The sequence below is a fragment of the Mustela lutreola genome, chromosome 2 (assembly GCF_030435805.1).
Source record: "Mustela lutreola isolate mMusLut2 chromosome 2, mMusLut2.pri, whole genome shotgun sequence".
In the NCBI taxonomy this organism is placed as follows: Eukaryota; Metazoa; Chordata; class Mammalia; order Carnivora; family Mustelidae; genus Mustela; species Mustela lutreola.
The window spans coordinates 29,939,411-29,952,236 of NC_081291.1; the positions used below are offsets into that span (position 1 = coordinate 29,939,411).

The 12,826-nt window shown below is 42.2% G+C and overlaps 1 protein-coding gene across 5 annotated transcripts in view; it reads left to right on the forward strand.

Moving 5' to 3' along the window:
* PTPRG (protein tyrosine phosphatase receptor type G) overlaps positions 1-12,826 on the forward strand; it is a 703,069-nt gene that overhangs the window by 43,626 nt on the left and 646,617 nt on the right. For 3 of the 5 annotated variants that reach the window (XM_059161377.1, XM_059161376.1, XM_059161378.1), the window contains exon 2: positions 11,749-11,840. The exons of the other annotated variants lie outside the window; for them this stretch is intronic. In XM_059161377.1, the coding sequence (XP_059017360.1) occupies positions 11,749-11,840 (92 nt within the window). The remainder of the gene's footprint in view (positions 1-11,748; positions 11,841-12,826) is intronic. 5 annotated transcript variants of the gene reach the window in all.

Genomic DNA, 12,826 nt, shown 5'->3' on the forward strand with positions numbered 1-12,826 from the left:
CATCTTTTTTTTTTTTTTTTTCCTTTTTCATCTTTTCCCTGCTTTGTTTCTAACTCCATCCTCAAACTTTAAAGCCTTTTGGGGCACTTTTTGTACATATGTTGTGTTGTTTCTGCTGAGTTTTCTGAGAAGGGAGCCTATTTAGAAGGTAAAGAACCATTTTTCATTTATTAGTAACTATATGTGTTTTTCGTGGGCCTTCAGTTTATTTGGAATTGTTTTCCTAAAATTTGTGGCTGAATGACGGCAGGGATTGCCAGACTTTTTCAACAAAGAGCCAGACGGTAGACGTCTTTGACCTTGCACGCCATATATCTAGGTTGTTTTATAGCTCAGAAATAGATAGGCATGGCTGTGTTCCAATGAGACTTTATTTATGGACACTGAAATTTGAATTTCATATATTTTTCATGTGTCACAAAATATTCTTCTTTTGACTCACCCTAACCATTAAAAAGTATAAAAACCATTTCTTTCTCTCTCTCTTTTTTTTAATATAAAAACCATTCTTGGGCGCCTGGGTGGCTCAGTGGGTTAAGCCGCTGCCTTCCGCTCAGGTCATGATCTCAGGGTCCTGAGATCGAGTCCCGCATCGGGCTCTCTGCTCGGCAGGGAGCCCGCTTCCCTCTCTCTCTCTCTCTGCCTGCCTCTCCATCTACTTGTGATTTCTCTCTGTCAAATAAATAAATAAAATCTTTAAAACAAAAAAACAAAAACAAAAACAACAACAACAACAAAAAAACCATTCTTGGTTCGCAGACCATACAGAAAGAGGCCATGGACTGGAGTTTACCAACCCCACCATGAAGGTTTTGCTAAACGTATTTTATAATCCAAGCAGCAGAGGAGGGTGTCATTTACAAAACTTGTCTGGCCAGCGACTTGGAATGGGAAGCATCTTCTGTAACATTGGTGGTGACTTTGCAATTTGATCGGATTCCTGTGCTGTGTTCTTGGACGGGACGGCCTTTGCCCAAAGTGAGGTATATCAGGTTCAGTGTAGCCCAGGGCCTGTTTCCAATTAGAAATGTTAATGCCTCGAGCCTTAGTAGCTGCTAGGCCTGAATGGCTTGATTGCCTCCCTGAAAAGCTGTTAACTTCTCCACTGCTTTTGAAAGGGACTTGAATTTTATACATTCTCTGGCCTATTTTGCTCCTTAGGTGTTTTTTTTCCCCCCTCTGTCTTCTCTGCATTAAAGGTGCATTAGTGTATTCTCAGTGCAACACTTCAGAGTTCTTGGAATGGGCAGAGAGCAGTTATAACCCATAATAGCAGGATAATCAATGGAAAGAGATAGATTGCCAGGTTGTAAATCATGTGAGAGAATTTGATGATATCAGCTTGGTGGGGGGGGGGGGAATGGATCCTATTACTCCTTCTGAATTCTCTGGTTCCTGGAATTAATTTTTTTTTTTTTCTTTCTTTCTTTTTTTTTTTTTTTTTTGTACTTGTAATCATTTGATGGAACAGACTTTGGCGTGAACGAGAGGATGACAAAGAACAGGTCAGCTGTGTCCCCTCCATTCCTAGGATCCTGCTCACCCCTGTATAATTTCCGACCTGCGGCGTGCAATGCTGTTTCTATAGCCATAGTCCGCACTGCAGAGTGGGATACACTTAGACTGTCAAAGACTTGAAAGAGCATTTATTCCTCCATATTCAAAAGTGAAGAAAATCACAACCTTTAGACCAGGACACTCAAAAACCTAGCAGCATTCTAACAGATGCAATTACTGGCAGTAGAAAGCAAAGAGCTTGCTTTTTATTTTTTTTTTTCCTCATTTTTAAGAGACATAAACTGTACCTTTTACTTTCTGACTTAATGCAGAGAGATGAAAATATGCTAAAGACATGGATTTTCTTTCTTTCTTTCTTTTTTTTTTTTTTTTTAAAGGCATAGACCAGAGGCATTTTGGAACCTTTCATCTAGCAAACCCAGCTTCCCTTTAAGCAGAGCATCAGGATCGCTTCAATATTTAGGTATTAATATTCCCTTGTGGCTCAATTAGCTCCTTGAGATGAATTTCTCGGCACTGCTGTCACAATGAAAGAAAGACATGCTGAAGTGTAAGAGAATTTGTGTGTTTCTTAGATTGGAAGGATGTGTTGAGTCAAATGAACATCCTCTCAAGGTTAAATTATCTATTTAAAACCTCCCAATTACAGTGCCAGGTACAATCTTTGATGAGATTCGGGGAGAACAAATGACTTAATCGGTGGGAGAGAAAGTCTCTTTGTATAGAGGAAAGCGATGAAATCAGAATGAACTGGACGTTGTTTATTTTCTGGGGAAACAGTTGCTTCAATTGAACATGATTTCATATCACTAAAACATGAAATGTTATTGGGTGACTAAAGGCCCTGGAATAGAAGAGGGTGAGGGTCAGTTCTTGCTCTCTGTGCTTTTAAAAAAAAAAAAGAAAGGAAGAAAGGAAGGGGGGCATGGGGAGGGAAGGAAGGAAGGAAGGAAGAATTGTGAGTTGACTGGAACAGAAAACTACCAGCAATATACTGTGACCTCTCTGTGTGCCATCTCATCCATCCAAGGAACTTGGATGGTGAATATAGTTTTTTTTTTAATTTTTTTTAAAAAGATTTTATTTATTTATTTGACAGATAGAGATCACAAGTAGGGAGAGAGGCAGGCAGAGAGAGAGACGGAGAAGCAGGCTCCCTGCTGAGCAGAGAGCCTGATGTGGGGCTCGATCCCAGGACCCTGGGATCATGACCCGAGCCAAAGGCAGAGGCTTTAACCCACTGAGCCACCCAGGCGCCCCTGAATATAGTTTTATTTAAAAGGTAGTCTCCTGGCCTTCTGGAACAATCACCCAGGTCCTGTTGCTTTTACTCCACATTTTACTTTTTTTTAAAGAATTTATTTATTATTTGACAGAGACACAGCGAGAGAGGGAGCACAAGCAGGGGGAGTGAGAGAGGGAGAAGCAGACAGGGAGCCAGATGCGGGGCTCAGTCCCAGGACCCCGGAATCATGACCTGAGCCGAAGGCAGATGCTTAACGACAGAGCCATCAAGCTGCCCCTTTTACTCCACATTTTAAATGTTGACTCCCTCTAGCCAGTGTTCTCTGTCTCTTCTTTTCCTGACTTTGTCAAGGCCACTGTCCTGCCGGAGTTAAAACAATGACCAGCCCTTTTGAAGTGTCTCTCTGCTTTCAGCAATATCTTCCTGCTCATTACACATGGCAAAATCCAGACTCTCACCTACCGGTCCTGCCCTATGCAGTTACTCACTTGGGGTAATCCTGATGGTGTAGTAGCTGAGTCTAGACCCTGGAGCCAGACGGGTAGGTTCAAATCCTGGCTGTGTTACTAAGCAGCCTTGTGACCCAGATAAGTTACTGAAGCCTTTCTGTGCCTCAGTTTGCTCACCTTTAAGGTGGGTGTAATAATAATTCTAGTTGATAATACTTAGTAATAATCCTAGGTAAAGTTGTGAGGAATAAGTGAGTGAAAATATGGAAAGAATTTAGACCATTGCTTTGCACTCAGTAAGCACTGTGTAAGAGTCCGATGATGGTACTGTTTTGTTCTAAAATTAGCATAGTAATTATTATCTCTTCCTATTGGAGTTTTGTGTTCTGGCTTCTTCTCTTGTATATCCCAACTTAAATGCCCTTTCTGAGTGACTGTCATCATCCAGCTTCTGAAAGGTCCCACCCTTTCCATCCATCACCACCTTGCACTCTACCCATTACAGGTTGGAAAAGCTTTTTTTAAATCATAGAAAAAAAAAAAAGCAACAACAAATATGACACCCCCCCCACCCCCACGAAACAGGTTGAATTCCTTGCCAGGCTGATGCCCTGTCTTCTCTGAACACTTTTATGTGTGTTTTCTGCATGCGTATCTCCTAAACAAGGACATTCTCCTATCATGTCACCATCCACCCATCAAAATCCGGAAATTACCTTTGATACCATACTCTCATCTAATCCTCAGGCCTCATTCGAATTTGCTGAGATTGTCCCAATGGAAAAAGGAGCCATTTGGAATCAAGGGCTAGTTGTTAGTCTCCTTGGTTTCTTTTTTCTTTTCTTTTCTTTCTTTCTTTCTTTCTTTTTTTTTTTTTAAGATTTTATTTATTTATTTGTCAGAGAGAGTGAACACAGGCAGACAGAGTGGCAGGCAGAGACAGAAGGAGAAGCAGGCTCCCTGCTGAGCAAGGTGCCTGATGTGGGACTCGATCCCAGGACACTGGGATCATGACCTGAGCCGAAAGCAGCCGCTTAACCAACTGAGCCACCCAGGTGTCCCCTCCTTGGTTTCTGGAACAGTTTCTCAGGCTTTCCTGGACTTTTAGGACCTTGATAATTTTGGAGATAACAGGCCAGTTATTTTATATATTGTCTATCAATTTGGGTTTGTCTGACGCTTCCTTACAATTAGATTCAGGTTATGTGTCAGGGCGGGAATACCAACAGAAGTGAACCCTGTTCCTTCCGTTGCATCCTGTCAGGTGGCCCATGATTTCCATAGGTCCGTTGCTGGAGATGTTCCCTTTGATCATTTATAAAGGCAGCATGTGCCAGACTTCTTTATTGTAAAGTTACTCTTTTCTCTTTTGTAGTATTTTGTGGAATGATACTTTTAGACCCTTCCTAAACTTTCAACTTGTTTGTTTTATCATGCCAGTTTTGGACTCATGGATTTCTATTTATTTAGCAGGTTATCATCTTTTACCATTATTTTGATGCTCAGATTCTCCCCTTGTTTAGATAGCGGGAGTTCCTTCCAGCTGATTCCCCTGTCCTTTGACGTGTGTTGCCATCATTGTTCGTCCTTACTTTTTGGAACAAGAAGTTCCAGGTTCATCTTGTGCTTTTGCTGGTCCCAGGCCTGGATTTGGCTACGTTGCTGAGGAGTCAGGGAGCTGAGATTCCTTTTAGGGGAGAATGGTATTTAGAAACCAAGATCTGGGCATTAGGTGTGTTCATTGCTTGTGAGATGTTATGGCTTCCAGACCTGTTCAGTGGACACATCAAAGGATTATTTTATACACACACACACACACACACACACACACACACATATGTATATATATGTGTACATTTGTATTTATTTCTCTATATTTTTTTTTTTTAAAGATTTATTTATTTATTTATTTGTCAGAGAGAGAGAGAGAGCGAGCGAGAGTGAGCACAGGCAGATAGAGTGGAAGGCAGAGTCAGAGGGAGAAGCAGGTTCCCCGCGGAGCAAGGAGCCCGATGCGGGACTCGATCCCAGGACGCTGGGATCATGACCTGAGTTGAAGGCAGCTGCTTAACCAACTGAGCCACCCAGGCGTCCCTATTTCTCTATTTTTATGTATTAAAAATTGTAAATTCATTACCTCCAATTCCATTTCAACAACACATGGTTCAACTTTGTTTTCTCATTTCTGTATTCATAACTACTTTCTCTTGACAGTGAGTAAGCTGGTTCCCATTATCTTAAATAGATTTCCTTATTCAATCATCCCACCCCATGCCAGGCCACTCTTTCATAAAGACACTCTACTCAACTCGGAGATACCAACACTCCATGCCAAGCCCTTCTCCTCCTCAGGTATAGATGTCCTCTTCACCACACTTCTGGACAGATGGTACCTTTGTGCAAAGAAAATGGTACATTCTCCTCCTGGCAGAGAACAGCCCCATGCCAGGGCATCTTGTGTGGCAAGTGGTGTATGTAGGCTACTTTTCACTTCTCTTCATTGACTTATGCTGTACATCAGGTACCCACATTTTATATGGTGGTGCTGATGACTTTATCCCTGACTATGCTGGATTGGTTGATGGTGGGCTTCTAACCTACCTGGGGACTTAAGGTGCTGTTGCTGCTCTCTCAGGGATGCTGCTGTGTTGAACCAAGGAGGTTTGAGAAAGGGTGCTACCGGTAGTTGACTTCCTGCCATTGGCACGGGAAGGCAGAGAAAGCTTGGTTCAGTAAGAGGGAATAAAGTAGATGGACAGAGGGGCTGGAGGCAGAGGACTGGTGGAGGCTTCATAGAGGGCTTGAGAGCCTGTTCCTAGTTTGTGTCTGAGGCTAGATGTATCCCTGCTCTTGGAATTTGAGTGACAGTCTCATATTTTTGTAATAAATTTACTCTTTAAAAAAAAAAAAGATTATTTATTTATTTATTTGAGAGACAAGAGATCACAAGTAGGCAGATAGGCAGGCAGAGAGAGAGAGAGGAAGGGAAGCAGGCTCTCTGCTCAGCAGAGAGCCTGATGTGGGGCTCCATCCCAGGACCCCAGGATCATGACCTTAGTGGAAGGCAGAGCTTTAACCCACTGAGCCACCCAGGTGCCTCATAAATTCACTCTTGATTAATAAATTCATTAACCTAAGCCACATCCCATGGCCAAGCCCCAAGAGACAGAGAAATCCACCATAGAAAGAACTGCAAAGTTGACTGGCAAAGGACCTAGATGGAGGGGCCAATTATCCTTTCTACGAGGAAGAGGTCAGATTGACGCAGGCTAACCCGTCAGTAAGTGGCAGAGCTAGGCATCAAATGAGGTCGGTCCAGTTAGGGCGCCACCATGTAATCACTCTTCTGTTGCTTCTGGATAAAACTGGGGCTTGATCTGCGTGTGATTCTATCAGAGTATTAGAGACCACCTAAAAGGGCATTTCTCTCTCCTTGCTTTCTCTTGGCCTCTTGTACATAGGAAGTTTACTTTCAAGAAGATAGTGTTAATCAGATACAGAACTTCTTCCAGGAACCAGATGGCCTTCATTTCTTTCTTCCTGATTAGCTACATAAAGCTAATTGTCCAACTGAGAGAGGCTTAATTTTACAGGCTTTCATGGGAGGCACACTTACTGTTTACAGCTTTCCACCCCCTCTTGCCTTCTTCGCCAGAGGCTCTGCTCCAGCAGGGAAGCCGGAATCCAATGCTAACAAATTTTGGAAGAGGTTAGATTTTTACAAGGAGTCACCGTGTCGTGGATAGACGTGAGAACAACTTCTCTTTCATCCTGCAGGTTAAAGGTGTGCCTGTGTTGTTCTTAGGCCCTCCGTCCTCCGTCTTCTCTGTATTTATCTTATTTTAGAGGGTTTTGACTGACACTGGGAGTTTGTATGGCAGTGTTCAGATAATGTCGGCATTAATGTTCTGTAGGCAGGGAGAGGGCTGATTGTGCTGGAGACCATATTAAGGAATTGTAATCTAAAAATTACACTGAATTATAAATGTGTGGGGACACATTATTATAACTAATTATGAAACGTACAAAAAGGCCAAGTGGTACTTGGTAAATCTTATTATTTCTTGTGGTGGAAAACTATTTTGCATCAGTGGAAGTATTACACGGAAGCGTGGTGCCTTTTATGCAGAGGAAAGATAATAGTGGCTGGGATACACCATCAGCCGTGGGCTGGGTGAAAGATGGCAGGCTTAAAAAATCCATTTGTCTTTCTGGCAAATTGTCTTAACATAATCCACATGCCTTTCTAATTTAAAATAGGAGAGTTAAATAAAGTTTATGCTGAAGTTACATCCATTAGGAAACTGGTGGAACTCACCAGTTTACAGTCTCCCAAGCCGAGACTCCAGCATTAGAAATGTGCGTGCGTCTTCTTCTTGTATTGAATTGTGAATTCACATTGCATTCCCTTGCAAGGATGTGCCATTTTTAATTAAGACTAAAACATGGTGGGGTATTCTAAATTAGGCCTGATTATAATTGCAGATGGCAATTGAGCTTTTGGAAGCTGGTTTCTTTAACTGTTAAATAAAAATTGTCTTTTTTAGTGTTGGTTTGCAGAAGTTCCACGGTGGTTGTTTAGGGGGAAAAAACCCCTCAAAGCCTTTTCATCTCTTTGTTGACGTTCAACTAAATATCAGAGCGTATTCATCCATCTTCTATTGGGGGGCTTGACTCTGAAGAAATTTTTCTTAAGGGTTTATTAACAATTGAGTAAATGAAAAATTTTGGCCCACAAAGCCGAACTTTCTGGAAGCTTTCTGCTGATGAATATGGAAAACCCATGACAAATATTTTTCAGGTGGTGTTCTCTGAATAGTTTTTGAGCCAATGCAATAATAGAGTGACAGGTTTGGTGTCTTTTTTTTTTTTTTTTAAATAAAAAGGGTACTTTTGACTGATAGAAGATTTTACTGGTCAAAATTAGTACCGTAGCATCCCTTCTGTTTGGTAGGCTAACTTGATTTTGTTCAGTGTCCCAGAAAGGTTTATGGACATGATAAGACCATTGCCTGGGTGTTCAGTGGATTTTTAGCATGCTGTTCCCAGCTTAGAGGAACCATGTACACACAATTTCTGCCTGTTGATGGCACATAGACCCAGTAGGCCAGTGGTTGGCAACCAGGGGTTCCTAATTTTGCCCCCTGTCTCCCTTCAGGGGATATTTTGGCAATGTCTGGAAGCATTTCTGATTGTCAGGACTGGGAGGTGGTGCCACTTGGTAGGAGAGGTCAGAGATGGTGCTAAACATCCTACTGGGCACAGGACAGTCTCCCACAGGAAAGAATTATCTGGTGCAAAATGTCAATAGTGAGGCTGTGGAGAGACCCAGCAACAAACAGTGAACTCATCACGCTTCTCTTTGTCTTCCACAGTAAAGATGGGCCCAGATTTGCCACGGATCTCCTTGTATTTCATCCTCCCATTATAGCACTGGTGGGTAGTATATGATATTAAACACGAGTTGATAAAAACAGTCGTGTTTTCTGGAAGAATTCAGTTGGGAAGTCAAAGGTGAGCGGTGTGTTAGGGAAGAGCAAGAAATCTGCGACAGGACCTGTAGGGGGTTTGCTTCCCGGGGTTGGGTGACAGTGCATTACTCTGTTCCACCCCGGAAGTCGGCCTCAGAGTGGACGGCACACTTTCCTGTTAGCTCTTGTAAGCAATGACTTCCTAACAAGCTGATGATGAAAGTCACATCGTAAGCAACGTCCGGCCGTAACGTTCCGCCTCCACCCTGGTTTCTGCCTAATGAAGACTGGCTGTGTACAGACCCCACTGCTTAATTTTGTTGCATTTTGTGTACACACCTCAGAAAATAAAGAGACCAGGCAACTAGGATTGAGTAGAATAATAAAAAGGACTTTCTTGAATGGTGGCACTTCTGATGTTATTTTCCTGCCTTACGTGACTGGAGGAATAAGGGGAGAAGGACGTCATGGGGCTTATAAACAGCTGATAACAACAGGCTTCATTTACATTTTGTAGCTTGTATCCCTCCCCCCCCTTTGAGCACATGTGTAGGGAATTGAAATTGCAGTTTGCCTATTATGTGTTGGCAGTAATCTTTCAAAAAAAATTTTATGTTTCAAAATCAGGCAGCCAACAGCAGTAGCCAGTGATATATAGGGCTATTGATGTGAATTGAATTTGCAGAGGGAAAATGGGATTTGGTTGCAGTATGAACTCATAATGAGGTGGCCCCATAGATTTGTAATGGTCAGCCATTGTTTGTGCCCAGAATCAGCTAGGCATCAAATACCTTTCAAAGAGAGACTAAAATGCAACTTGAGCTTTTGTTGCTGCTGCTTTTTTTCCCCCCTCTAGTTAATGGAGTGGTTCCAGAGTTGTGTCATTTCCTTGGGCTATTGTGAGGGTATTGGAAGGTATTGGGTTCTCCTTTTGGGATCAGTGATCTTCACTGATCATTTAAAAAAAAAAAATTTTTTTTTTTAAGATTTTACTTACTTATTTGACAGAGACAGGAAGAGAGGGAATACAAGCAGGGGGAGTGGGAGAAGGAGAAGCAGGCTTCCCACAGAGCAAGGAGCCCGATGCGGGGCCCGATCCTAGGACTCTGGGATCATGACCTGAGCTGAAGGCAGACGCTTAACCAACTAAGCCACCCAGGCACCCCGATCTTCACTGATCTTATTCACTGTCTTATCAGGAAAAAAATTGGACCCATGGCCCCAGCGTACGTCTGTTTGTCGATATTGGATATGTGGTCTTATACCAAAATGTTATGTGAACTATAAAACATAAAGAAATGGGATCCATGAAGTAAAAAGTGTTATGATAGAAGATTAATTTTTTTTTTTCCTCCCGTCCCTAAGGAACCTGGGTGTGTAGCCCTTGGGTTCTCCCTGCTGGAAGTGACAGGTGCTAGCTAATGTTGCCTTAGGTGACATTTTCAGATCATGGAGAACTTTGGGCTGCCCTTCTTTCCATGGAAGTGTCTTAATCTTGAACCTTGACTATGATTGTGTGGTGGGAGATGCTGATGGGATTGGATTGATACTAGACATTCAGAAGTGGTTTTCCTCTCTGGATACAGAGTGTAGGCTGGACTAGAATTAAGTCTACGAAAGTGGACAGCTCAGGTTCTATCTGGATGTTCTGTCTTAGAAGTTTACTTTCTGATTTATCTCAGTTATTTTTTTTTTCTTGTTCTTTTTTTTTTCTCCCCTCCCTCCCTCCTCCCCTTCTTTTCTTTTTTTGTGCCAGGGGAAACTGGGACACATTCTTTTCCATATATAGATGTTTTCTTCTAAGGTCTTCTCTCTGTATGGGGGGTTGAAGTTAGAATAATTATAGTATTTGAATGAGTGAATGAAAGCATCAATAGATGTATCTTAGTCTGAGCTGTCCTGGTTAGGTGATCTTGGTGTGTTCCTCTGATTCTCTGTTTTCCTAAGTGTGCAGCAAGGATCATAGCTGACCCATGTGGTTGTCTATTGGGTTAAGGAGGGTACATTTGAGCCTTCACAGAGCTTGACATCAGGTAAATGCCCATTTCATTATGATGTGATTATTCTCTCTACAGTCCCTGTCCTTGGAATTCTTTTCTTTTCTTTTTTCTTTTTTAGGATTTTATTTTATTTTTTTAGTTTTTTTAAAAAAAGATTTTAGTTCTTTATTTGGCAAAGAGAGAGAGTCAGAGAGCCTGAGCTGGAGGAGGGGGACAGGGAGAGGGAGAAGCAGATTCTCTGCTGAGCAGGGGGAGCTGGACAAGGAGCTCAATCCCAGGACCCTGAGAACATGACTTGAGCTGAAGGCAGATGCGTAGCCAGCTGAGCCACCTAGGCACCCCTTAAGATTTTATTTCTAAATAATCTCTACACACAGTGTGGGGCTTGAATTTACAACCCAAGATCAAGAGTCCCCAAGCATGGTCCACCAACTGAGCCAGACAGGTGCCCCCTTCTTCTAATTCTTGAAAGTACTTCTTTTTTTTATTAGTTTTAATCTTTCTTTATTTATTTAGAGAGGGGGAGGAGGAGAATGAGGGAGGAAAGGGAAAGAGAAAAAGAGGGAAGGAGAGAATCTTTTTTTTAAAAAAAGATTCTATTTGTTTATTTGACAGATAGAGATCACAACCAGGCATGGGGGTGGGGGGTGTGCGGGCAGGCTCCCTGCTGAGCAGAGAGCCCGAGGCGGGGCTAGATCCCAGGACCCCGAGATCATGACCTGAGCCAAAGGCAGAGGTTTAACCCACTGAGCCACCCAGGTGCCCAGAAGGAGAGAAAATTAAGCAGGTTCCATTTCTGGCATGGAGCCTGACACAGCGCTCGAAGTTAGGACCCTGAGATTATGACCTGGGCCAAAATCAAGAGTCAGATGCTTAACCAACTCAGCCACCCAGGTGCCTCAGTTCTTGAAAGTATTTCTTGGAAGTCTTCACTTAATCTGGCCAAGACTGATTTCCCTAACCTCGGGGCTCTTAGACACCACAATGATAACATTTGCCGGGCCCAGTTATGCGATCATTTACTTAGGTGTTCTTTTACTTAGGGTTTTTTTTTTTTTCCCAAGCACATTTGGTTTCTGGAGGATGGAAACGAAGCCTTCAGTTTCTTTTGTGGTTGGTTGCCTTCTCTTGCCTCGCTGTCCTGCAACCATGCTGAGTGAGTAATCAAAGAACTAATTCTTAGTTGTCAGGTGAAAAGGCATTTTTTGTGCTGAATCGAAAGACTTAGGTTTGGGTAGACTCTGAAGACTTTGGAATTAGAGAAGGTGGAGGAGGAAGGGGGAGTGGGAAGGATTTCAGAAATGAGATTTTGCTAATTGTAATTAGTGCCAAACAGAAGTTGGTACACTTCTGTAGTTTTGTGTTGTCAGTCACTTTGGATGATAATTTTTTTTTTTTTTTTTTGCTATTATTTTTAAGTGACAGATTGCAGTACATATTTTAGGACCTGCCACCCATTTTGATTTGAAAGATTATGTTGTTGGAATTTCAGACACTGCAGGTAAAGATCTAATTTTACTAAACAACAGGGATTTAGGAATCTTGTAAATTACTTTGCTCCTGCAACTGAAAGTGTTTTTCTCCGATTTCTTATGCAAATAATTGTAAATCCTGTAACCAAGCAGAGTAAAACTTTTCATGTCTTTTAGAATCTGTTTTCTGGTTTTGCTCATTCTGTAACAGTCTTAACCTTAATAGGCAAGAAGTATAAATTGTGTGGATTACCGAGCAAAGATGAAAGGTAATATATTTTGGTTATTTCCAGTTAGCAGACTGCCTCTTAATGAATCCGATTAAGTGCCTCAGTCACTTCCTTTCCGACAAGTTGTCTTTAGGAAGGCACATTTGCATCCCAAATGCAATACAGGGAGATGGTTCTTTTGCTCCTTTTACTGAAAGTAATAATATCCTTATCTTCCTGTTCTAGAATTGCAGGCATGACTGCCTGAAGCTGAACGAAAGACTGATTTCCAGCTGTGTGTCTTAATATCAGGGAAATACCTCACATCCATATCACACTGATGCGAGAGGGGTTCCTTAAGTGCTAGCAGTGTGATGGATTCTCACTGACTTAAGATTTGGCTTTGGAGAGGTCCTCTAGGTTTATTGTCAGGATCAAGGCAAAAATGGGATAGTCAGCTT